Genomic DNA, 26713 nt, shown 5'->3' with positions numbered 1-26713 from the left:
CAAAAGGGTAATAAAACAGAACAAACACAATGAAGGTGTGTACAGACAGCAAGAACACCTCAATAGTGGTTGTGATTTTAAAATCATCACCAGCTGATTGTGTAAATGTTAGTGACAAACTGTATGCTGTTGTTTTTTAATTATTGTTCATTTATCTTGTATAACGTTACCTTAAAAAGTGCTGTATTAATAAAGTTTATTTGAATATTTATCTGCTGGGTTTAGCCATACATAGCTTAAATATCAAAGTTAATGAAGTCAGTTGTTGGGAGACAAACACTGGAAATGAGTGGAGGTGAAGGTCAGAGGTCACGGGTCAGAAACATGAAGTGACAAACCTCCGTTTTATCTTCTCGTTCATCACAGGTGGGAACCCTCTTCCGTTTCTGTCCTCTTGTTCTCTGTGAAGCAGAATTATTTCAGTTTGGTAGCGACTGACAACACATCACACCACAACAACAAAATCAAATTAAAATCGCCTAGGAAACAGACGCTTGTGTCATTTTGTCTTTGAATTTGATTCACTGAGTAACTTTTCTGTCAACTAGGAGACTGTTTTCATGAAACCAGTCAAAGTCTAAATCGTGTTAGCTGGATTAAAAGAGAAACTAGTTCTACCAAATATGTTGTGTTCATGTCCTGGTGCAGCGGTTTAACCAATGGAAGATCACCTGCCTGCCTGTGCCCCTCCCTCCCTTCCATCTCTACGGAATTTGGTTTCCAAGACAACCGCCTCAACTGTGAATCAGCAGTGAGCACGTTAGCGCTGAGCTAACGTCCAAACCGCACATCTCTTCATTTCAGCCCTGAGGGCAGCTGGGATCCAAGGCCTACTGTCCCACCATGTAGGCACCTAACCCTAATCCTAATCTTAACCCTAACCCTAATCATAACCTTAATTATAACCCTAACCCTACCCTTACCCTAATCCCAACCCTAATGCTAACACTAACCATAATCCTAACTTTACTCTTAATCCTAACCCTGAGCCTGACCCTAATCTTAACCCTAATCCTAATTTTACCCTAATTCCAACCCTAGTCCTAACCTTAACCCTAAAGCTAACCCTGACCCAAATGCTAATACTAACCCTAATCCTAGCCCTACTCCTAATCCTAACCCTAATCGTAACCCAAACCTTAACCCTAATGCTAACCCTAACTTTATCCAAATCCTAACCTCAATTTTACCCTAACCCTAACCATGACTTTACCCTAACCCTAACTTTACTCTAATCCTAAACTTAACCCTAATCCTAACCCTAATGCTAATCCTAATCTTAACCCTAACCCTAATGCTAACCCTAACCCAAACCTTAACCCTAATCCTAACCCGAACCCTAATCCTAACCCTAATGCTAACCCTAATGCTAACCTTAACCCAAACCATAACCCTAATCCTAACCCTAATCCTAAACATGCCAGTGCAGTACCCTCCTGCCTGAGGGTTGCTGGACGAGGACCTGACCCCCCTACCACCTCCCCTGGTCTGACGTGGGGTTCTGGACAGGAAGCAGAACATTTCCTTCCTGGAGCTTCTCGGGTTTAAAAAGGGAAGAAAAACGGACGACACGTTTAAACAGACTGAAAACAATCCCGTCTGTCGCCTTTGGCTCCTAACGAGTCAGCAGATGGAGCGCTCATCATTAAGAAGGCTAACAGCAGGAGGACTGCCAGGGGCCTTTCTCTGTTCTCTGGGGACACAGACAAACAAAGGCCTGATGCTGTTTGTTATTCCTGCATTAAAGGCGTCTGCTTAAACAATCTATACGTCCAGGCAGAGCAGAGACGTTCAGGCGCTGCTGCAGCGGAGAAACGCTCCTCCACACAGCGCCGCTAATCCCAGCCTCCGCTCAGGTGAGGAAATTAAAACCGCAGGCAGTAGAGAAGTCCCACAAAAATCAATCTTTTAATTAAGTCCATCAGTGCATCTTTAACAAGCATGAATCATTTCACACGGGATTAGAGAAATTAACAGAGCATCGGAGGTGCTAACTAGACGTATTAACTTCATTCCCATCATTTCCAACTGATTGATGGCATGAGCTCATAGGGAGGCTTTAATGTTAGAGGTATGGAGGCCATAAATCAGAACCATTAACAGGAACATACCAGTTAGCATCTCAGCCCCAGCTCCCCCTTAAATCACCCCCCAACTCACCCCCAGCTCAGACACCGCATTAAAGGAACAGAGTGTAAAACTATCATTCTGATTCTTTTCAAAACAGTGACGGGTTCTAGGGCCTCGACAGAACCGTTGAGCAGTGGTTTTGGTCTCACTAAGACATGACAGAAACAGTCAGGAACAGTCAGGAACAGTCAGAAACAGTCAGAAACAGTCAGAAACAGTCAGAAACAGTCAGAAACAGTCAGGAACAGTCAGGAACAGTCAGGAACAGTCAGAAACAGTCAGAAACAGTCAGAAACAGTCAGCACAGAGGCGTCACAAACAGCTGCCTGACTGTATAGAAAGGATGAGGACAGGATACGCAGAAAATATGATTTCATTTTTTTGTTCAGGATACCATTTCTGTGATTACCTAATGCACATGTGTCAAACCCAATGTCTGGGGGCCAAATGTGGCCCTCCACATCTTTTTATGTGGCCCTCGAGAGCGGAAAAGGTCAGAGTGTCTAAAAGTAGATTAAGAGTGTGCTTTGACCAAAAAATACATTTCCCATAATGTCGTACAGTATTTTCCACACTTTAAGGCAGTTTTTTTCAAAAACTGAGTGTGCCTAATAATCCACTGCGCTTTATAATCCACTGCGTTTTATAATCCACTGCGTTTTATAATCCACTGCGCCTTATAATCCACTGCGCCTTATATATTGAAAGTTTTAAAAGAGGCCACACATTGACAGAGAGCCCTGTAATCAGATGCTCCTTATAGCGCATAAAATACTGTAATTAAGATAATTTTAACTTTGACGTTGTGAACAAAGTTAACGTCCTAACTTGTGTCTTGATGTTATTTTTCTTTATTGATTGATGGTTTGATCCTTGATTGATGGAGTTCTGTGGGTTTAATAACCTGACAGATTAAATACATACAAATCTCCACTGGGACGTTACTGGGGAGGCAGAACAACACAGTTCCTACATAAATCTGTGGGGGCAATATTCACTAGACTATAAAACGCTACTCTTCAAGTTTCCACGACAGACGAAAAAGTAACGGGTTGAGTTCTGGTTCCATGATTGTGACATGAATCAGGGTGGATGGAGTGCTAAGGGTCTCTATTCACAACTTTAAACAGTGACATGAAATAAATTCCAGGTTGACTCCATCAGGGCAGCCAGTTAGCCCCCCCCAGCTAAATGGAAGTGTGTGTGTCTCTGTGTGTGTGTGGTTGTGTGTGTGTGTGTGTGCCCACGGACTCGCACTCCCCTTCCTGACTTACAAACTAAAACACACAAATGCGTAGTGAAGCCTGGGGGCCAGCAGGAGGTCGATTAGCTGGGGCTGATAAATGGACTCTGGACCACCAGGGCTCTGAGCCTCGTTAGCAGCGTTAGAAAAGCGCCGCGGAGCCTCGTGGCGTTCGCCACTTCACGTCTTGCATTTGAAGATAAACGCGTCGCCCAAGTGTCCGTGGTGCTGAGAAAAAATCAGAAAGCTGCTTAATCCCTGAGACTTCCAGCGGGGGTCACGTGTGGACGGCCGGCGCCCCCAAACCTGAACGGACGAATCGTGAAGCCGGACTGGAGCTGCACCCCAATACCCCACCAGGAGGAGCGGGGGGGCTCTCTGCTCTGTTCTGTCTGTTTCTTACAGACTGTGCGTTCAGGCCACAGCCACGAGAGAAAACGTTCCCTCCAGTGGCACGGGGGTCACATATTGACAGCGGGGGGGAGCTGAAGACAAGAGAGAAAGCAGCAGCCTCCCTCCCCAGCCCCAGGCTGTCAGATACCCATCAGGAGTGTTTCTTGGGGGAGAGGGCGGCGTCTCGGTATCGTAGCATCTCGGCGTGGCCGGCTCAGATAAGGAGGATCCAGTGAGACACGAGGACAGCTTTGTGTCGTCTCTCAGCCGACACAGACGCCGACACGTCCCCCCCACCGGCGCTTGAGTCTGACGGGTCTCCTGGCAGGTCGTAATGCAACCTGCAGCTCTATTTCTTATTACTCAAGTTGTCGTCAATTTTATTTACTCTGGCAAGTAGATTACTTTAAATTTTTGCTGGATTATTAGCAGGATCGCACAGAACTGGGTCACACGCTTCATGGGACACGTTTTATGGAAACGTTTTCTGATATAGACTGAAGAAACGTACAGATGGAGTCCTTTTATTTTTCGGTTTAGTACAATGCAGTAATCCCTCGTTACTCTCGGTTAATGTGTTCCAGAACCACCTGCAAAAAATGAAAATCTGCAAGATAGCAACCAAATATTTATATTATTATTGATCTAAACGTTTATTAACCCTCTCTATACTGATATTAACCCAGCAGCACCACTGCAGTGGTTTCACAAAGAAAAAACTCAACTACCCAAGGAAAAAGTAAACCTCTCCTCTGGATCTCTCCTTGTCCTCGACGAGATGAAACTATCGTCTCACCAAGGACAACATTTAATATATATATTTTTAAAAATCTGCCATGTAGTGAAGCTGTGCATCCTGAAGCGTTAATAAACGAGGGATTACTGGGTTGCAAAATGAGTTCTTTTCACCATTTTCATTTAGAACTACCTACTAGACTGGGCTTCCAAATGCTATAACTCAGTTCTGAACACACGCCTCTCATGCACACGCGTGTTTCCCTCTGTATTATAACGCCACCCAGTTCTCTCACTAATGTGGAGAAGTGGGTCATGAAGAAAGAGACTGACTGGGTTTTTCACGTGTAAAGATCAATCAATCAGCCATCACTAGTGGATTATTCAAGAGTTTCACCATTTGTGGGTCATTAACAAGGTGTTGTTTCAAGAATGAAAGATCTTTCTACTGGCCACCGTCTCCAGTGTGTCCATACACACCGTGCCTCTCACTTGATGTTTTTTGGGCTCTGGCGACATCTCCTGTGGGATGAACTTGATTGGTCCTTTGACCTGCCTCCGAGACCTCTTGGTGCCGTCTGGTAGCGTCTCCATGGCGATATCAGCCTCATCACTGCTAGCCTGGTCACACTCGGAGCATTGCCTGAGGAAAAAAGAGAGGGAGTTCCTCCCAATGAACTGGTTTATTAGCACAGGACCACAATGTGACCGGGAAAGAAAGAAAACCTTCATCACAACTTTTTATCTTTCAAAAGTAGAAAGCATGACTGGTTAAAAAATCTGGATATTTGTTCTGATAAATACGTATTTTAGAAATATCAGTATTAAATATCAGCCAATGGTTAGTAGTTTTCTTTGAAAGTAACTGACCTTAAAAGGGGCTAAACTATATTGGAGCATTTGGTGTGAATGTAAAGTTGTTTGTCATCAGCATAGCAGTGGAATATGTGAGAAATCAACCAAATTAAATGTCTCAATGGAAAAAAAGAGACAATGAACATGAAGGCCATCAACTTGACCCTGTTTGACCTCATGAGTAACGGGACAAGATGGGACTCTTGGCTCTCCCATCTTGTCAATAAATTCAAACTGATCTATACCAACTTTGATTTGAAACATTGGATTGTTTTATGCTGCTACAGACATCAGGCCAAATTTTTAATTGTCCATGCCAAAACTAATGACATTCCCATTCCGCGTGCTATCAAGCTACACTGGGATGAGATGGCTATCGTAGTAAAACATTATCTAGTGGACATTTTTTAAACATTTTTTTATCATTAAAAATAATGTGCAAATATAGCAGCCATTGCACAGGAAAACGGGGAGTCAGAATCATTAGGAAACAGTGGAATACTGAGTGGAACTATGTACTGGTGCTGATGATGGATTAGAAATGTCCATTAATGGACATGAGCAGTACCACCTCCATATTTCAAACAAGAGTCGACGTCAGCTAAACCTTCACAGGTCGGGAACTCTTTTTCCTGTTTGAAAGTGAATTGTATCTGAAATCCAACACTGTAAAACTCTAAAATACTTTTTTTTGTGTCAAACCACAACGGTTACTGAAAGACAAAGGTATTAATACATAAAAACGTAGTGAAAATTAACCAGTGAAAATCAGACATTGATTTTAGATCGTGGGTCAATAAAATAATTTTAAAATTCAAACTAATGAAAAAGGTCTGGGAAAAACGAAGGCACCCGTAACTTAACGTTTGAGGCAATCACTGCACTCAGACCATTTCTCTAACAGCCAATGAGACTCCTGCACCTGTCAATGAGTATTTTGGACCACTCCCCAGGAATCAACTGCTCCAGGTGTCTCAGGTTTGAGGGGTGCCTCCCCCATGTGTAAATGGATTACTCCAGTCCCAAACAGATTGTGATATCTACCATGAATTGTGATATATGGTATTTATTGCTGTCCCATCCAGCGTCTCTCACCAGTAGCTGTTCTTGGTCTTCTTGGGCATGCGTGTCAGTGGGGGCTCCAGACAGCCCAGGTGGTAGTAGAGCTTGCAGGTGTCACACAGCACCAGCAGGTGTTGGTCCTGGTTCTTCTTACAGATGCCACAGCTGCAGGACAAGATGACAGATTGTAGGTGAGAGACGGCTGCTTTTCTTTGGTCAGGTTAGTCCACAGAGGAGAGACCAACACACGGATAAACAAACTTAAGTCCAACGGGTCTGAAAACAGCGATGGACACGTTTCTGCCCCCGGCTTCTTTAAAACAAATGCCCTCTGATCTCATCTGAATTAACAGCTGTCCTGTTCTTTGCATATCGTTGCTCCAGCAGGTGTGTATTCACCTGTAGAGGATGGCTGGCAGGCTGGACGACTTCCCCGGGGTTCCTCCCTCCTTCTTACTGGGCTTCCTCTCCTTTGGGGCTTTCAGAACAGCGGGGGTATTGAGTTTCTGCCAAAAGAAAGTCCACAGATGTTCTCAGATTTCAGCTCGAAGAATACATTTTTTTCTGAACATAACAAACTGATGCTTTTGATCAAAACTGTCAACAGATAATCGTTTAGAACCAGGCAAGAACCAGGAATGGAAACAATCATATTCCAGGTATTTTACATCAACTACTCACTAAAACAGCATTTTGACAACCAAACCATCATTTACATTTTGAAAAGCAATCATATATACAGATATTGGTTGTAAAAAAAACAAAAGTTGATTTGACTTACATGCCAAAAATGCAGGCTATTATTTTTTGGTTAAGTCACCTCAGCTCTTTTCAAACCAACACTACTCATTGTTTCCAGCGGAGCCGTGTTTCAGTTAAAAAGTAAAAAGTGTGGCAAAAAAAGTCATCGACAACATTTTGATGATCAAGATAAAATCATCTCCATAAGGTCATCACAGCACCCATCTACGTTAATGCAAAGTGTGGAGTTAACATGACATCGGAAAAACGAAAGTGGGCTGTTGTAGCCTGCTGCATGGATCCAATTTTATTATATTTTTGTCATTAATCTATAAAAACAAAAGGAACTTTTAAAGAAGTTAAAGATCTAAACATAAATACCACATTTTAGATCATCACAACATTATTGTTGGTTTTTACAGAGCAGCGCCTTCACTTGTTGTTCTGGTACAGTTTCCTCCTTTAAGGAAGAACAACTTCATATACTTTAGAAACATTTAGAACAAGAAACAACCACATTTAAAAAAAAATTACCACAGCAGTAAAACTAATTCCTATTCCAGAGATTCCATTTAAAGCCCATCAACAAAATCACTACCATCCATCCATCCATCATCCATCTATCATCCATCCATCCATTTCAACTTTTGTACATTTTTTTGCACATATGTCAGGAACCGGATAAGATAGAAAGACGAAACAAAAGGCGTTAAATTCAGGGAGGCAAGGGGATGGAAATCAGATCACAGTCTTGACCTTGGAAAACTATGTCAAGGTCAAATTAAATAGCAGCTCTTAGATACTAATCACCATCTTTACTTCACTATCATGTTAAGCTTCAGTCTACTGCACAATAAATAAATGTCAAGTATAAACATGCATTTGTAATAAACACCCTGTCCAATCATATCACACATTAGCCACAAACATGGACCGACACAATAAGCTACGAAGCTGAAAATGGAGCTGTCACATGAATCCCAGGAAAGACTTCGATCCTGCACAGTCTCAAGGAGTTCACAACAGGGTGCATCTAAATAATGTGCTTGTGCAACTCAATACTTGAACAAATCAGTGACACTAGTGCAAAAAGTTAGATTGAGGCCTTGCATATTCAACAACATAAATATATGCAGTAGATTAAACTCTGTCCTGGCAGGTATACAGTCTAAAGGACTCTAATCATGCCCATGCAGCAATGCATTTTTTCTGCCTTGAATGTAGGTGCATTACTGCCATCCAGGTTAATTAGAAAACTTATCAGGTCGGGTTGGGGTCTGTCACTGCTCAGGTTTTCCCTGAGGACGCTCTAATCTGGGCTCCTTCCTTCGCCTGCAGCACCGAGGGAACGTCTCTGTAGGGACGCCTGATAGGTGGGGGGACAGGATGACCAGAGAACACGGGGTGCCGGGGCTATCAGTCAACTTCAACCGCAGTCTGCCTTCATCCAATCAAAGACGGTTTCTACTGCTGACAGTTTCAACGTTGTTAGCAACCTTCATCAGACAGATAACTAAGTTCAAGAAGGAACCAGCTATTACCAGAGTAACCAGCCAGGTGGACAGAGATCCTGAGCTGTGTGGCCTTCTGCCATTGGGCTTTGTCCTGAGGGAAAACATCCATTACATTACAGGAACACAGTGGACACTTCCTGTTGCTCAAGAGCACTTTAACAACAACAAATCAACTGCGCCAAAGAGTGATCACTACTAAAAAGAGCGTAAAGACTGGTAAAAGCCCAAAGAACCCACTAAAGCCCAGACACTAGAACTAGACTGGGAGTGAGAGCAGGAGCTCAGTCCACAAGGACTCGGCTTGGGGACGGGAGAGTGGCCAGTTCACCTCCTGATCACTGGATGAAGTCATCAATCAAGTTTTATTTATTTAGAGCTTAATCACATCAACAGACATTTCAAAGCGCTTTAACAGACAGAAAAACCCTCCAGAGCACAAGAGACAGTGGTGGGGAAAAACTCCCTCATCGAGGAAGAAACTCCGGGCAGGACCCAGACTCTATTGGGCGGCCATCCGCCTTGACCGGTTGGGTGGAAAAGAAATCAATGAAGATAAGGACAGGGAAAGAGAAAGAGAGTCAGATAGACCAGGTAGTGTCAGTGTCTTTATGGTGATAGGTAGACCTTTTGATGGATTGACCAGAAAGTCAGGCTGTGTTCAGTGTTATTTTAACCATGAAGTAGTTGAACACCAAACTTTACTGGCTGATTTTTCATTAAATGATCCATTTCAAACTGAATAATGTCTGGACTCAGGACTCTGGATTGAAGCTGCCCAGTCTTCTGATCAATCAAAATGGTGACATCATCGAAGTATGACATGCCATCCTTTTCACTTTCTACTTTTCTACAGAAATGCTTTTCAGAGAAAACGTTTCAGGAAACTCTGCTCTTGTCAAACCTATGTGAAAATATAATCACATTTTTTTCAGGTTTTCTACAGACATATTCAAGAAAAGTAAAAGTGTTGTTAACACGTCCTTAAGATCAGGGTTGAAACAACGACCAACCACAGAAGATCAGAGAGGGTTCATGGACCGTGCTGACACTACATAGAGGCTTTCTTCTCTATGCAAACACATTTGACAAATCAGTTTTGTATTTTTTTATACCGGTACTTGAGCACATCCTTAAAAACAGGATGGTTATTGTCCCCATCTTATAACTGACAGGTTAAAGAAATTGTTGATTTTTCAGTTGAACTAATTCAGAGACACAGACACACTTGTCTCTGTCCCAACATGTGCTTCCTGTTAGCGGTTCTAGCTTCCTGGCCGCTGCAGAACGTCCTCTGCCTGTTTGTGAAGTTGCTGAAGTTTGAGACGCTTCAGGAACAAAAGCACTGACTGTGTGGCGGAAGAAGGATGAGAGTCCTGGTTGAGGACATCAATAATTCCTGTAAGTGCACATCCAGGATGACAAATAGGAGATGGAAAATGACACAATAGCAGGGGTCCTGTGACTGATGTTGCTACTTAAAGCGTGCCTGTTCATAATTAGGTGATTTATGGTGGTCATTGCAGATTTCCTGCCAGTTTTCATTCTAGTCTCTGCTCACACCACATTAATATAATTTGACCATTTATCTATACGAACCATACTCTCAATGGAGGCATATTTATAAGCTGTTATATCGACTTCAGCAGCTATACACACATAAAAGAGCACCCAGGCTGGTGAATGCAAAGAATTATACATTTAGTTTCATCTAATATTTGAAGGCAAAACAGACTGATTATAAATTACTTACAAAGCTGTAGACACAGATATACATTACAATATATGATAATCTAACATTCCTATATCTGACCATGGCTATAGAAAATACATACTAATGCAAACTTTCTTGAAGCACCTGGATTCGATGTCTTTGTCTTACCAATGTTCTACTTCTGGGTTGAGGTTAAAGTTCATCAGTTAAACTACTCGTATCGCAAACAATTTTCCCCATTTAAAATAACTAAAATCGTATGAGGGTTATTTCTGATATCTCAAAGACAAACACAGACAGAGCGACGGCTCTTATCTCAAATAACTCGTATGTCGAGTGGCTTGTATGTCAAGGCACTACTGTACTTGGAAACAGGACAGAAACACAAACATTTTAGAATAGAACTCAACTATCTATATTCCTTGAAAGTACCGTGAGGTTGCAGGCTAACGTTTATTGCTGGCAAGTCAATTAAATCTTTTCATTTATAGCACCAAATCACAAAATAAGTTCCATCTTTTTCCGCAAGAGCAGGTTTAGACTGCTCACCCAGCAGAGACCCAACACCCCCCCATGAACAAGCCAAGAACACAAGTCAAACAATGGGATGCTGCTTGGTTTAATACCAAGAAGGAACTGACTCTAAGATTTTGCATGACCGCAAGAATATTTGTGTTGAGTTCTACAAAAACACCTGGTGGTAAACATTAAAGAGGTAGAAATGTACAAAGAGAGCATCAAAGACGAATAATATTTCTCAGAAAAATGTACATGACTTTGACGATGTCAGTGTCTGCAGTCAATATCAATGTCATTAAAATATCCAAATACTTCCATAGAGAGCAGAGAGCGTTGAGTAGATGTAAGATCTACTGCAGGTAGCGTTCTCCCATGAGGACAGCCTCAATCCACTAATCCAAAGTGCTATGATTCAATCATGAAGTGGATTAGAACTCATTTAACCTGTGTTGTTGGAACCCGTGGACAGTTTCCCATTGTCAAGATATATCCTCTAATTTCTCAGGAAATTGTTAATGAATGAAAAAATAATCACACATATTAATGTTTTTGAGATTTATGAATATGTACAGTATGGTGTCAGACAAAGGGAGCACATAATAATCCATATTAATAATCCAGATTAGATTCTATTGAATCTAAGTACATTCCTACCTCCAGATACGAGTTTAATCCGTTCAGTGACTGAACTCCTAAGTCAACATTTCTTCATTTAAAATCATTTTAATCCATTCCAGCCTTGAACAATAGCCTCAAACCTAAATTACAAGAAAAAATAATGTAGGTTTGAGGCTTTACTCCAACAAGAACGAGATCCGGTCTCACTGATGTCGTATCCATCCGCCGACACGCGGTAAAGAACGAGATCCGGTCTCATTGATGTCGTATCCATCCGCCGACACGCGGTAAAGAACGAGATCCGGTCTCACTGATGTCGTATCCATCCGCCGACACGTGGTAAAGGACGAGATCCGGTCTCACTGATGTCGTATCCATCCGCCGACACGTGGTAAAGAACGAGATCCGGTCTCACTGATGTCGTATCCATCCACCGACACGCGGTAAAGAACGAGATCCGGTCTCACTGATGTCGTATCCATCCGCCGACACGCGGTAAAGAACGAGATCCGGTCTCACTGATGTCGTATCCATCCGCCGACACGCGGTAAAGAACGAGATCCGGTCTCACTGATGTCGTATCCATCCGCCGACAGGCGGTAAAGAACGAGATCCGGTCTCATTGATGTCGTATCCATCTGCCGACACGTGGTAAAGAACGAGATCCGGTCTCACTGATGTCGTATCCATCCGCCGACACGTGGTAAAGAACGAGATCTGGTCTCACTGATGTATCCATCCACCGACACATGGTAAAGAACGAGATCCGGTCTCACTGATGTCGTATCCATCTGCCAACAGGTGGTAAAGAACAAGATCCGGTCTCACTGATGTCGTATCAGTCCGCCGACACGCGGTAAAGAACGAGATCCGGTCTCAATGATGTCGTATCCATCCGCCGACACGCGGTAAAGAACAAGATCCGGTCTCACTGATGTCGTATCCATCCACCGACACGCGGTAAAGAACAAGATCCGGTCTCACTGATGTCGTATCCATCCGCCGACACGCGGTAAAGAACGAGATCCGGTCTCACTGATGTCGTATCCATCCGCCAACACGTGGTAAAGAACGAGATCCGGTCTCACTGATGTCGTATCCATCCACCAACACGTGGTAAAGAACGAGATCCGGTCTCACTGATGTCGTATCCATCCGCCAACACGTGGTAAAGAACGAGATCCGGTCTCACTGATGTCGTATCCATCCGCCGACACGTGGTGGGTTCCTGAAACGCGGCTCGTATCTCAGATTTTGCTCGCCCATAAAACAAAACAAGGACAGAGCGGTGAATGGTATCTCAAATAGCCCACATGTCGAGCAGCTCGTATCTCGAGGTTCTACTGTATGTGTTTGTAAAGGCTGTTCTTTATTCAGCCATTGTACGATGAGGAATAAAAAGGCTACAAATGCTGATTGATTGATTAGATATAATGAAACTTGCTCTACTAATTCTTAGAATACTGCAGTGACAAAAGCGAGCTGTAGAGAAACAAACTACGAGACCCCAGCCACTAATCCGTAGCAGTGCAGGGCTGTTAGTGGGGATGAGAGAAGCAGAACATGATGCATGAGGTGGTACCTGGCCCAGGATGGCCCCCAGTAGAGACCACATGGTCTGGCCTTCACTCCTCAGCTCTCCATTGACATTCATCAGCTCCTCCAGAGACTCACAGAGCTGCAAGAGGGTAGAGGACACAGCATGAGACAAGGGCTGCACAGCGTCAGACTCACACTGTGCACACTGCAGAAGGTCCTGTGAAGCCTCACAAACTCATCTTGTAGTTCTTCAACAAAGTCATGCTGTATTATCTGAGAGTTGAGCCACCAGTAAACCTTGAACTGAACTTTACTCCTACTTCCACACCAAAGCTTGACTGCTAATGAAATGTCTCCCCTGGCAATTTCTACCAGGCAACATCATGGTGGGAGCCATTCAAACAGAACAATTAGCAACACGCCCCCCATTAATAACGCCAACATGCATAGCAGAGGACGGGACGGAACATTAACTCTGGTGACACTTCAACCCGTCTTCCTGCTGACAGATGGAGTGACAGATAAACAGCCCTTCACTGACTGACAACACGTCCAACACGGTGGGATGGCTTCACACACCGAGCTACACACTAGGAAGCAGACTGGCCCTGTTTCACCACAGGGAACACGCCCAGCTGGGTACCAGGTTCCTCATAAGATACAACAAAACAGAACAGTCTTTTCCACACTATAAGGTGCACCTTCAATGAATGGCCTATTTTAAAACAGTTTTCACCAGAATAGGGCGCACCACATTACAAGGAGCATAAAACAAACTACTGTAGTTCTATTGATAACATGAGGAATAGCATCATGTCACTCATTCACCTTACAGTGCTCTGGTGATGCTACCAGTGTTTGTGTAATTTAATATATGAGTAGATATGAGCAGCTGTTCTCAGCAGATCATTTGTGACTCTTAAGCTGTGCTCCCATTGGTCTAGACTCAGAGGACATCTCAGCTTCGACTTTGAATCTTTAAAAAACATTTCTGGAAGCTTTGAGTACAGTTCAGGTCTTTGTTTTAAAGTTGTTTTAAGATTCCGTTTGACATTTGGTCCTACACGTGCATAATGTGCCCCATAAACCTGTACCCCACCTATCACTGTGCCCCACCTATTGCCTTTTTAACCCAAGTACAACAAAACATACAGCTGTTATCATGAGATATAAATCTATTTCCACATTGTCACATACCTGATTTGTCTGACTTTGAATATTTTATACAAAATGGAACCCCCTTAAAATAAAAAGACAGAAAATACTACAAATGAACCAACATTTTTAAACTTGCTTATGGGAGAAACTAGACCTTTCCAGTGAGGTTCCTGCTGTTCATTTACATTTCTTTGTCATGTTGACACAAACAGCGACGCCAGCGGGCGTCCACACCATCTGTCCACAGGCTCAGACTGTTTCTCACCTTGTTGTACTCCACATGCAGTTTTTCCTGCTCGCTCTCCAGTTTGTCTTTTAGGCTCTTCTGTTCAGAGATGTTGTCCTGGATCTGGATCATACGCATGTTCCTCTCTGAATATCAATTGGACAAAAATCAATAGCACGATCACAATCTATGTGTAGGAGAAAGGCACATGAGAGAGAGTGCTGATAGCAGATAGGCTGATGGAGTACACTCTCAAGGTTAGCGGCAGGGCATCTCATACATCTGGCCGTCGTTTATTTGGGGAATGTGTCCTTACACGCATGCTACACTGTAAGTTACATAATCAGTCCACTTTAAACTTAAATAGAATTGGAATGAAATAAAGACCAGCAAGTTCTTACTTTACGATGTTTATATACACCGAAATCCTTCTTCTATTATCTGTTTTTTATTATTATTATCTGATTCTGTTTTGTCTCATATGTGATCACTACTGTATTTAAAAACACTTTACATTTTGTACAGGGATAGGTTAAAAAAAAAAAAGTATTTCTGTAATAAGAACATCCTTCTAACGTTCTCCATCCATCAGTTTCCTCACCCAGGTAATAGTTGACAAAGTCTGCTGTGAGGGCGGGCTGCTTGTGTTTCCTGCGCCCGTCCATGCTGGCATTGGCGTCCGACGTGTCGACAGGAAAAATATCAGTGCTGATGCCCATTAGCTCCGCCTTCCTCATCAGCTTCCTGATGGCTGAGGCACTGGAGGTCAGAGGGCGTGGCAGTTTCTCTCGGGGTACCCACGCCTGGGGCCGGGTGTTCCTGGACAGCTCTGCTTTAGCCCTGTACTGCTGCAGGCGGGTAGTGATCCGGGCCTGAACACACACACACACACACACACACACACACACAGACAGACAGACAGACAGACAGACAGACACACACACACACACACAGATCATGTTTCTGATTGAAAAAGTTTGATCAAGACTCCCACATTTTCAAGTTATGAATAAAAAGATAACTAGAGAGGAGAAGATAATTGGAGTTACCTGAGCTTCAGGTGTCAGCTGCTTCTCTCTCTCCTGCAGAGAGACCTTACAGTACGACTGTAACGCCAGATAATTCTTTCTCTTCCACTTCCTGTCGAAGCGGTCGGCGTGCTGCTTGCAGTACGCAAAAAACGGGTCGGCGATGTCCTGAGGAAACACAAACATGAACTGTTGTAATAATCATAACATTATTACAGTATTAAACTTTAATAATTTATTCATTGTCCTGCATTCTGTCTTTCATTTTCTAAGTCATTCTCTCTCTCATTTACTCTTTTCTTTCTCTCATTCATTCCCTCTCATCTCATTTAACCCCTCTCTCTTTCATTCTCTTTTCCTGTTACTCATTCTTTTCTGTTTTTCTCACACACATTCAAATTCTTGCTATTATTTTGTCTTCCTTTGATGCTCTCTTTATTCATGCTTTCATTCTCTTACCATAATTCACCCCCCCCTCAATTTCTTCTCACTCATTGCCTCTCCTTTCCTCTTTATGAGCACGCTCCTGTCTCCGAGCCTCACCTCTTCTGCTGCCGCCTCAGACAGAAGACCCTCTCTCTGAGCACAGGTGACGTGAAAATAGGAGCGACACATTCCTGCATCGCAGCTGATACACACACCAGTCCTGGCAAAGCGGGTGTCCTCACAGAAACTACACTCCTGACGGAAAAGAGCAGAACAGAGTGAACTCTGACCCCGTCATCAAACGCAGTGGTCTCTGTTAGCCCCCCCACACACAGATCCTTTACTGCATTACTACTGGTGTGTTCCTGAGGACGTTGACATGTCTTTGGAGTGTTTCCAGTATTGTCAGCAGGAGGGAATATCTTCAATCCAACTAAATTGATACAGTAATCCCTCGTGTTTTCACGCTTCAAGATGCACGGCTTCACCTCATCGCTGATTTGTAGTAGGCAGTCACGTGATACCGTACACGCATTCGATTGGCTGACCGCATCCGACGTGCGCTACATTCCAAGACTCACAGAACGCAGAAACACTTAAAATCGCTTTCAACAGTCTATCAGAGTGTCTTAAAGGTAATACAGAGAGAAGGTGGTTTAATATCAGTTTGGAGGGGTTCAGAAACGTTTAAATTACCGTAAATAATTAAATAGTGTTTGTCGCTGTATCGCGGAATTTCATGATTTGCGGGTGGATCCTGGAACGCATTAATCACGAGTAACGAGGGATCACTGTAGCTTGACGTACAACTCTGGTCGGAAGACAAAGCGACACCTGAACACAGGAGACAGTATTTCACTGCGACAGGATGTGAACCATGTCTGGTTTTTAATCACGGTGACCATCCTGCGTTAGGACTGTAAGGGAACTCTTACCTTGGCCCCGTACTTGGAATAATTCATCTCTGTGAGCGTCACCGGTCGTAACTTATCAATGTCTCCAAAGGCGACTCCAGGAACATAGAGAGCACAAACCACATGCACCCATCTGAAAGTAAAGGATAACAGCATGCAGGGCATGATGGGAAAATGTTTCCAGATGACATTTGGAATGTATTGATTTCGGGTCAATGTTTCCAAGGAATACAAACTGTTTAAAGTCTATGGCTGTGGTTACTTTTGCATTTAGCGCAGTGAAGTACTGCAGACAAGAAACTTAACATCATGAAATTGGCTGCACACTTCAAAAATAAATGGATTCATAGATTCATGTCGCCCCGGACTGCAGCTACAGTTCGGTGTGACACAATTTCTAATGCGGACTTTAGGGAAGAGAATCCAAAGTCCAATATAAAGATATCCATCTCCAGCAAGCAACAGCTTCACAGTTTAATTTGCTGTGTTTTTCATGCTCTAGTGAAGTAGTAAATTCGGGTGCAGCCTGGCTGAGGAGCACTATCAGCGATAACGTGGCTCAAGTCGCCACGCTTCACATAACCCACTCTTCTCTCACTCCTTTTCTTCTCTATCTCCTCTCTTCCTCATCCCCCTCTTTCCCTCCACTGCCGCTTCTCTCCTTCCTTCATCCAAACCACTCTTTTCCCTGCTGAATATATGAACAATTCAGCTCATACGTGTCCAGGCTGCACCATTTGAACCAGCCAAGGCCATTAACTACAGCCTTGTTTGTTTCTGAACACATTTCATTCGCTCCCACTCCCACGTTCTCTCAAACGGCAGCTGCCTCGCGGGTCGACGTGTGACGGCAGCGTCCCACCTCCCAGCATCCGTTTCTTTGAAGATACCGTCCTGGTTGGGGCACAGCTCGCAGCTGGGGGTCACTCCGTTTTTACAGGCGTCACAAAACCAGGGCTCGGTCGAGTTCTCCGAGGCGGAGCTCATGATGGAGTCGCTCTCGCCGTCCACGCCGTAACACCCTGAACACACCCAGAAGCATGTAGGTTATTACAACCTTAATGGTGCCGTTGAATAAACACAATAGTTATATCAGTGACCATGTGACTGTAAAAAGCAGCGGTGTGAGCAGTATGGTGTTTCTCTGCGCTCAATAAAGTGGACCTGTACCTCATTTGAAGCTTTTTTGTGACATTTTAAGCCTCACTCTACATCAATAATTCAAAATTGTGCATCTTTATATTTAATGTCAATTTATTCTGTTTGAGACAAGTGTTTCTTTACAGCTGCAGATAACAGTTGTGCTAAAAATACCCATAATACTCAATACTTTCATGAGTCCATTTGTTTTAGAAAAGTATCTCAGCAATTCAGTTTGATTGGATCAAATATCATCCTTCAATTCAAATGGGGAGTTTTCTAGTGTGTGTGTGTGTGTGTGTGTGTGTGTGTGTGTGTGTGTGTGTCACCAACTGGGGATAAATACAGTGACCTTCATCGCAAACACATATCTGCGTCTCAAAACAACATCCTTCTTGTTGTGCTTGTTGCCTTTAAAATCACAACTGTAGACCTACAGTAGCTGTGACTCATTAATTAAAAAAGTCAGATATTGAGTTGGGAACTGAGTAAAGAAGTGAAGAGCGGATCTGCTTTGATCCAAAGCCGTCAATCTGCTGCGGTAATGCAGGACCGTAAACTGAACATTCGATAAAAATGAAGCGTGAAGGAATTGAGCGAGCACATTTTAAAGTTGTCCTCTTCATTTTCTGAGGTTGCCTAAACAATTACTTGGGTGATGTGGTTTCTATGGCAGCTATTACACCAGGCAGACGTGCTCCTCGCTACCAATGAGGACGGCAATCAGTACTCCGCCTCTGTTGGGGAGATAACACTCCAGCTCCTAATTCAGTCAACCAGCCTTCAGGCCTTTTGAGCAATAGGAAAGACTCATAAATCAAACGCTCCACGTTCTGCACGCCCGTCACCGTGTGCCGCGCCAGGGAAGTTGGGCAGCCCATAAAAGCAAACGCCAGGGCAAACGGAGGCGTTTATTCAGCTCTACATCCCAGTCCCTTTCTGATTGAGAGACAATCTGGTGTCAAAATGAAGACCTAACACTGGACTCCACAGACTTCACCGTGGTGCCAGAGTTTTTTATTGAGCCCAGGTCAGACAAATAAAGCTGTTGATTATTGCCCTTGAGTTATTAAGTCACTGCTAGACTCCATGACCTTTAAAACCAATCGCCCTATTTGGATCAAAATAGCTGCTGCCCATTTCTGCTTCCTTTTCCTCCAAAGTTTGTGCCAAGGACAGAAGGCCAAGTCCGACTGAATCCAGTAAAGCTGCACTCGGTGTTTATTTCCCAACAGAAAGATGTCAGAGACAAACCTCTGGTAGCGGCGGGGGGCGTCATCTTCATTGATTGGGCTTTGCGGGTCGTGAACGACCACCACGCCGCTCTAAGCGACTTATGGCTGAACCGTGGCAAAAATCTGCGGTGTTCCTTTTGAACCGAGATACAAAGCTCAGAGCGTTAAGCCACGGGTTGCTGGCTAATATGAGCTAAGCTGACAAAAAGTGATGACTACAGGATAGCTACAGGATCCCTGAAGGAAAGATTATCCTTGTTGGAAATGACGAGCTTGGCAGGTAAAAAAGAGATGGGGTGAGGTAGAGTTGACTGAACTAAAAGAACTACTGTTAACCATTTTCAAATTTTATGTTTTCTAAAAAAGTTTGCTTCCTTTCACTAAAGTCTGATCAGTCTGGTGTGGATGTATCGATCAACATGATTATAAAATCACTGGTGCACACAGGTAATGCAGGACAGTCTCTATAGGATATGTTTCCATGGGAGGGAAAGAAACGTGAGCAACTGACATTAATGAACCAGCCATCTGCTTATCTGACACAACATTGATGACTCACAACTTCAACTTGGCAGCATCATCATCTACCTCCAGCCATCTACACACCAAAGAAAACACGACGGGCATAAATACAAATAAAAATACAGTGAAGAAACAAAAGCAGAGGCTTCCCTTCAGGTTTGATGGGAATCAGAACGATGAGGATAATCTGCTCTTTATTACCAGCTAACAACCTAATGAACACTGGGAGAATTTTGGGTCATAAGCACTCTCCACCCCCAACATTGAAACACAATGAGGGATTGTGTCATCTTTATATCCGTTGCTGCACAGTTCATCATACATTAAATCTACAACACAGTGAACTAAAGTGCTTTTGGGTGAAATATGTTGGTGAGATCCTTTCAGTTCCATCAACTTTACACCTGTGATCAACTCCAGTGAAGTCCTTATAGTTGGTAAACTCTTGGCAAACCTATGTAAGCATCAATAAATGCACTTGAACCCAGATCTGATTGATTTTCATTGCAGACAGACGTAAATGTGTGGGGCAACTACAGTATTTTCTACACTAAAAGGCGCACCTTTGTTTTTTGATAAAATTAAAGGCTTTCAGGTGCTGGTGGAGGAGAAGCTAGAGAGGTGGAGGTTTGTCCTGGAAAGGAGAGGAATGAAGGTTAGCCGCAGTAAGACAGAGTACATGTGTGTGAATGAGAGGGACCCAAGTGGAAGAGTGAGATTACAGGGAGAAGAGATCAAGAAGGTGGAGGATTTGAAGTACTTAGGGTCAACAGTCCAGAGCAATGGAGAGTGTGGAAAAGAGGTGAAGAGGCGTGTCCAGGCAGGATGGAACGGGTGGAGGAAAGTGTCAGGTGTGATGTGTGATAGTAGAGTTTCAGCTAAAATGAAAGGAAAGGTGTACAAAACTGTGGTGAGACCAGCGATGTTGTTTGGTCTAGAGACAGTGTCACTGAGGAAAAGACAGGAGACAGAGCTGGAGGTAGCAGAGATGAAGATGCTGAGGTTCTCTCTGGGAGTGACCAGGATGGATAGGATCAGGAATGAGTACATCAGAGGGACAGCACATGTTAGAGGTTCTGGAGATAAAGTCAGAGAGGCCAGACTGAGATGGTTTGGACATGTCCAGAGGAGAGATAGTGAATACTACCCCTAGCAAAAAGTATGGAATCACCAGTCTTGGACGAGCACTCACTCAGACATTTTATTACGTAGAACAAAGTCATATAAAAAGTATTAAAAATAGTATTTCAAAAGTGCAACTCCTTGGCATTCAGAAACACTAAAAGAAATGAAGAAAAAACATTGTGGTGGTCAATGAATGTTACTTTTATAGAGTAAGCACAGGGAAATAAATATGGAATCACTCACTTCTGAGGAAAAACATTTGGAATCATTTTGAGTAGAAAATAAAGAACACCCAGTCAATTTCCTTTCCTTACTTGGACACCTGCCTCAGATTAGATCTGCTTGTTAGTCAGCAGATAAAAACAGTGCATTTATCACACCTTGGAGGGCTGCTGGACCAAGTGGATTGGCAAGAATCATGGCTCCAACAAGAGAGATGTCTCTTGAGACCAAAGACAGGACTATCAAACTTCTTGAAGAAGGTAACTCTACATGTATGGTCGCCAAAGATGTGGGCTGTTCAAAGTCAGCTGTAACGAAGATCTGGACCAAGTACAAACAGCATGGGAAGGTTGTTAAAGTCAAGCGTACTGGTAGACCAAGGAAGACATCTACAAGTCAAGACAAACAACTAAAGGCCTTATGTCTTGAAAGCAGAAAATGCACAACAAGACAAATGAAGAAGAAATGGGAGGAAGCTGGAGTCAATGTGTGTGACAGAACTGTTCAATGTCGCCTAAAGGAAATGGGATTTTCATCGAAGAAAGCTAAGAGGAAACCATCACTGACGCTTAAACAGAAAAGAACAAGACTGCAATGGGCTAAGGAGAGACAATCATGGACTGTGGATGACTGGATGAAGATTATCTTCAGTGATGAGTCACCAATCTGCATTGGACAAGGTGATGACGCCAGAACTTTTGTTTGGTGCCGTTCCAGTGATATTTACAAAGAGGACTGTCTGAAGAAAACATCAAAATTCCCACAGTCCTTGATAATATGGGGCTGCATGTCAGGCAGAGGCACTGGGGAGATGGCTGTGGTTAAACCTTCAATAAATGCAAGAGTTTCCATTGACACTTTGGACAGCTTTCTTATCGCTTTAATTTAAAAGGTGTTTGAGGATGATGAAATCATTTTCCAAGATGACAATGCATCATGCCACAGAGCAAAAACTGAAATCATTCTTTGGAGAAAGACGCATCCAGTCAATGTTGTGGCCTGCAAATAGCCCAGATCTCAACCCAGTTGAAAACCTGTGGTGGAAATTTAAAAAATGGTCCACAGCAAGGCTCCGACCTACAAGGATGATCTGGCAACTGAAATCAACGAGAGTTGGCACCAGATGGATGAAGAATACTGTTTGTCACTCACCAAGTCCATGCCTCAGAGACTGTAAGCTGTCATAAAAGCCAGATGTGGAGCAACTAAATACTACTGATGTGTTTTGATTGTCATTTCTTTGTCTGTTTTTCATGATTCCATATTTTTTTCCTCAGAATTGAGTGAGTCCATATTTATTTCCCTGTGCTTACTCTATAAAAGTAACATTTATTGACCACCACAAAGTTTTTTTTTTCATTTCTTTTAGTGTTTCTGAATGCCAAGGAGTTGCACTTTTGTAAAACTTCATTATTTTTTCACTCTTTTTATCGGAGTTTGTTCTACATAATAAAATGTCTGAGTGAGTGCTCGTCAAAGACTGGTGATTCCATACTTTTTGCTCGGGGTAGTATATTGGTAGAAGGATGCTGAGTTTTGAACTGCCAGGCAGGAGGCCTAGAGGAAGACCAAAGAGGAGGTTTATGGATGTAGTGAAAGAGGACATGAAGGTAGTTGGTGTGAGAGAAGAGGATGAGAAGACAGGGTTAGATGGAGGACACTGATTGGCTGTGGCGAGCCCTGAAGAGGAAAGCCCAAAGGAGGAGAAGGAGAAGAAAGGCTTTTAAGTGCGCCTTATAGTGCAGAATATATTGTACTTTCCACTTCATTATTCAAGTGAGTACCGACAGAGGAGACACAATGGAGTGTCACATTGCCTCTAGCTTACTGACGGCTGCAGTAAAAACATCATATCACTGTGTTACGGTCAGCTCATGTCATTGGTTACTTTCTTCGGGATTGCACTTAGACCAAAAAAACCTTTTTGAGCAATACTTTCTGCCAAATGCTAATATTAAGCTAACAAGTCATCCCATGGTATTGGGAGGAGATTATCCTTAAACAAAAATGAAAGTAAAAAAAAAAAGCATCTGAGGTTTGGTGTCATTTTGTCAATTTTCAAAATGCCCCAAAAAGTTGAAAAGTGTTGATAAAGAATATTTTTTATATCAACAACCACTGATTTCCTTTTAAATACAATATTCCATCATTGATAAGATAAATGTATAATTTTTTGCTTAACAGTTAATTTTGTTATTTCAATATATCTCAGTTCAGAGGACTGAATGTTCATCCACTGGCCTTACAAACAAGGGTACGCTTCATTATATTAACATGTACTGCTAAATGGTTTCTAAATGGTAGACCACTTTCCTCTCTGGTGCTGTGGTCCACTTCTGATGCTCAAGAGTCCAAGTACTCAGGGGCCAACATGAGCCCTCTGACCAGTCTCTGAACAATGGACTAGCCTTCCTCCACACACATCACTGAGCCTTTAGCTCCTCACACCCACCACCAGCTCACTGACAGTCCTTCCACGGACCACTTTTGGGGGGACCAGGAACAACTAAGAAGACCTGTAGTTCTGGAGATGTTCTGGCCCAGGCGTCCAGACCTCACAGCTGGGACAGTTACAACAATACAATTGATCAATTAAACTAAAATGATGCTTTAGCGGTGAATATCATGATAAATGTTCTATAGTAGAAAAATGAAACATTTCTGAACAAAGTTCCAAAGTAAATCAAATCACGGCATCAGAGCTGATGTCAATATTTCACTTTCCATGTCTGCAGATCAAGATAGTATGTCTTCAATGACTAAATATCAACTGGCCAAAGACCAAGACCAAAATAAGATGTCCTCCTAATATTCATGGAGAACAGGTCGATGAGATGTTTGGGTCTGTGAGATAAGTGTTGCTTTTAGCTTTAGCTTTGAAGCTAAACTCTGATAAAGGCATTTTACAACTAAAACCAAGACAGTCAGGGACTGTAACATCCCGCGACTTACCCTGACCTACTTTCAGGGTAGGTCGGGGTACCCTGAAAGTAGTACTTGACAAGTGCAAAGCTTTGACCTTTCAGGATAAGTTAAAGCCATGCACTAGCTTTGATCTATGGTCTTACTCACACTGGCCTTCTCCCTTGTCTTTTTATCTTATCTGGTTCCTGAGTGTACAAAAGTTGAAATCTGACCTTGACCTAGTTTTCTCAAGGTCAAGGTCATCACCTCGTTTTCTTCCCCTTTGCTGCCTGAGTCATGTGCTTTTTGTTTCATCTTTCTATCTGAAACGGTTGCGAAGATATTTGGTGGACAGATGGACGAACACACCAACACTGACATTACAACACATCACTGCTTTGAAGGGAGATGGAATAATATTTGACCGATTTGTTTGTCTGATATGTGATCTCCCCAAAATAACAGCTTTAGAATTATCAGGCAGGTGGGGGTGCTGCCAAAGATGAGGTTGGGTCCAGTTTTTTTTCCCAATTTTTAAAAAAATAAAACAAATAGTGGCACACAACATAGTATAGATACAGATTCATAGTTTGAACTTAAATGAATATCATCTACAAAAAGGCTAATCAATCAAACAGGAGACTACTGAGATACAATAAAAAAAGACTAGCAAGACAGGTCAATATGATGACTGAATGTCATGTTACTGTGCCATGTGAACCATGTACCAGTAAAAACATCATTTACATCAAGAGTTATTGGTGAAGCCAGCAGAAGGCAGCAGCAGCCTGTATCTGTAGCACTAGTTAATATTTGCTCTAAAAATCAGTTGTGTGCAGTGACATCTGTGCCACAGGTAGTTTCTAATCAACCGAACGGTTGTGGGTCTATCGGAGGTGTGCATCTTCTGTGGCTCCACATTTTCCTCACACTTACTGAAATAACTTTGCAGCTTACCTTCGTGAACGGTCACACCACAGTTGTCACATTGGATTATCTCATCTGCATCCTCGCTGTTGTCGCCCAGACAGACACAGCAGATGAGGATGTGCTGAGTGCTCCAGGTCTGAGCCCGGTCCAGCAAAGCATCCTAGGGAATCAGGAGAAAGAGCCACCATAAAGCTACTTATCCACCCCCCCCCCCCACTGATCGAACCACAGATCCATTAACTGGCACTACATCCAACCCACAATGCTCATGGACACTGATTACAAAGGCACAAATTCTGCTGGCGTTACTGGAACATCCAAAGCTCTCGTTGGATTAAATGGTGACTTTGTGATTCCTATTGTTTTTGGTATAATGTCACACAAAGACAAAGGATACCTAAATATGGGCTTGCAGTAGGAGCTAGTATGACTAAGCCACTATGGCTCAGTCTAAAAGAATTGAGTAAGCCACAAAAACCCACGTTCTGTGTCCAAGACAGCGGCTTGTTATAATAGAAAGTAAAACTAACAAGTAAACATTGAGTAATATTTTGTATGTCTGTATCTTCACATAGTGAGTGCAACTTTTCAATTGTTGGGGGGTATAAAACCACACTTGTCATAAGGGTTGGGGGGGGGGAACCCCCCACAGGGGGGTGTGGGGGGCCCCCCGGGAAATTTTTTAGAAAATGGGGTTGTTTTCCTGCATTCTGAGGGCAAAATCTTGTGTTCAGTTTACCTACAAAAACCCACTAAAGCCAACAGCTGAAGCTGAACTCTCTTTATTTCTGTCCTACTTTATGCAGGAATGAATGTGAGATTCAACCATTGAAAACTTCATTCACTCTGTGAAGATACAGTCATACAAAATATTACTCAGTGTTTACTGGTAGTTTACTGAGACTAGAAGACATTTCAACTTAAATCATATTATCGAATAAAAAAAAACAAATAAACTATGGTATACCAATGGTGTTGTCCAAGTCAAAGTTAAAATGTCTTATAGTCCAAGTAAAACTAACAAGTAAACATTGAGTAATATTTTGTATGACTTAGACAACACCATTGGTATGCCATAGTTTTGTTTTTTTTATTTGATATGATTTTTCATTTCAATTTAAAAAGGCATGAAATATATCAAGTGAGGTGAAAACACATTTACATCATCGCTGGTTATTCCTGCTGGTCAGAGGGAACAAAAGTCGAAGACTACAAACAAGTATTGATAATATCTTTCATTGACCTTCTGATCGGTCTGTCACCACTCCTCCCCCCTCTCAGCATTCACCAAAACACTCTATTCTTATTTTTTTTCAGTCGATCGTCCTCGCCTTGTCGTCACCAATTTGCAGGTTCAGCTTGTAAAAAAAGAATCTTTTTGTTTTTCATTGGACGAGAGGAGGTCATGACCCGAGTGCATATTTAATGAGCGTTCGTATTAAGTTTTAGCCTTTTCTCCTAAAAATAAGAACTCCAATGTGGCTACACAGTCTAAAAACATTGTAGCCAATCTGGAATTTACTTCACCTATGGCGAAGTGGCAAATGGCTAGCGCAAGCCCAGCTAAATCTTAAGTATCTTACATAACAATGTAAAGACTTTATTCTACTCATCACAGAGCTCTGAGTTACTGACCCCAGAAGCAGGAAGAGCATCATGACACAAAACAATCATGTTGGCGTCAGTCACCATGTGCTTTACTGCTTCATCAGCAGTGATGACTGGGGTCGTGCCTGTACGTAAACTCACATGTGATTTATGACATTACACTGAACAATTACAGTATTTTCCGCACTATAAGGTGCACTGGATTATAAGACGCA

The 26713-nt window shown here is 42.8% G+C and overlaps 1 protein-coding gene across 3 annotated transcripts in view; it reads right to left on the bottom strand.

Annotated features, from left to right (window-relative positions):
* Nucleotides 1–26713, bottom strand: part of phf14 (PHD finger protein 14) — a 72478-nt gene that overhangs the window by 40500 nt on the left and 5265 nt on the right. For 2 of the 3 annotated variants that reach the window (XM_068332950.1, XM_068332952.1), the window contains exons 4-15: nt 24918–25050; nt 17675–17834; nt 16834–16945; nt 16016–16153; nt 15494–15640; nt 15046–15316; nt 14484–14590; nt 13104–13199; nt 6818–6924; nt 6452–6583; nt 4982–5144; nt 339–401 (exon numbers count right to left, since the gene is read on the bottom strand). In XM_068332950.1, the coding sequence (XP_068189051.1) occupies nt 339–401; nt 4982–5144; nt 6452–6583; nt 6818–6924; nt 13104–13199; nt 14484–14590; nt 15046–15316; nt 15494–15640; nt 16016–16153; nt 16834–16945; nt 17675–17834; nt 24918–25050 (1629 nt within the window). The remainder of the gene's footprint in view (nt 1–338; nt 402–4981; nt 5145–6451; nt 6584–6817; nt 6925–13103; nt 13200–14483; nt 14591–15045; nt 15317–15493; nt 15641–16015; nt 16154–16833; nt 16946–17674; nt 17835–24917; nt 25051–26713) is intronic. The other variant, XM_068332951.1, reaches the window with a different exon arrangement.

The sequence above is a fragment of the Antennarius striatus genome, chromosome 14 (assembly GCF_040054535.1).
Source record: "Antennarius striatus isolate MH-2024 chromosome 14, ASM4005453v1, whole genome shotgun sequence".
In the NCBI taxonomy this organism is placed as follows: Eukaryota; Metazoa; Chordata; class Actinopteri; order Lophiiformes; family Antennariidae; genus Antennarius; species Antennarius striatus.
Note: the sequence above shows the minus strand (reverse complement) of the source record. Positions and strands in the feature narration are given on the sequence as shown.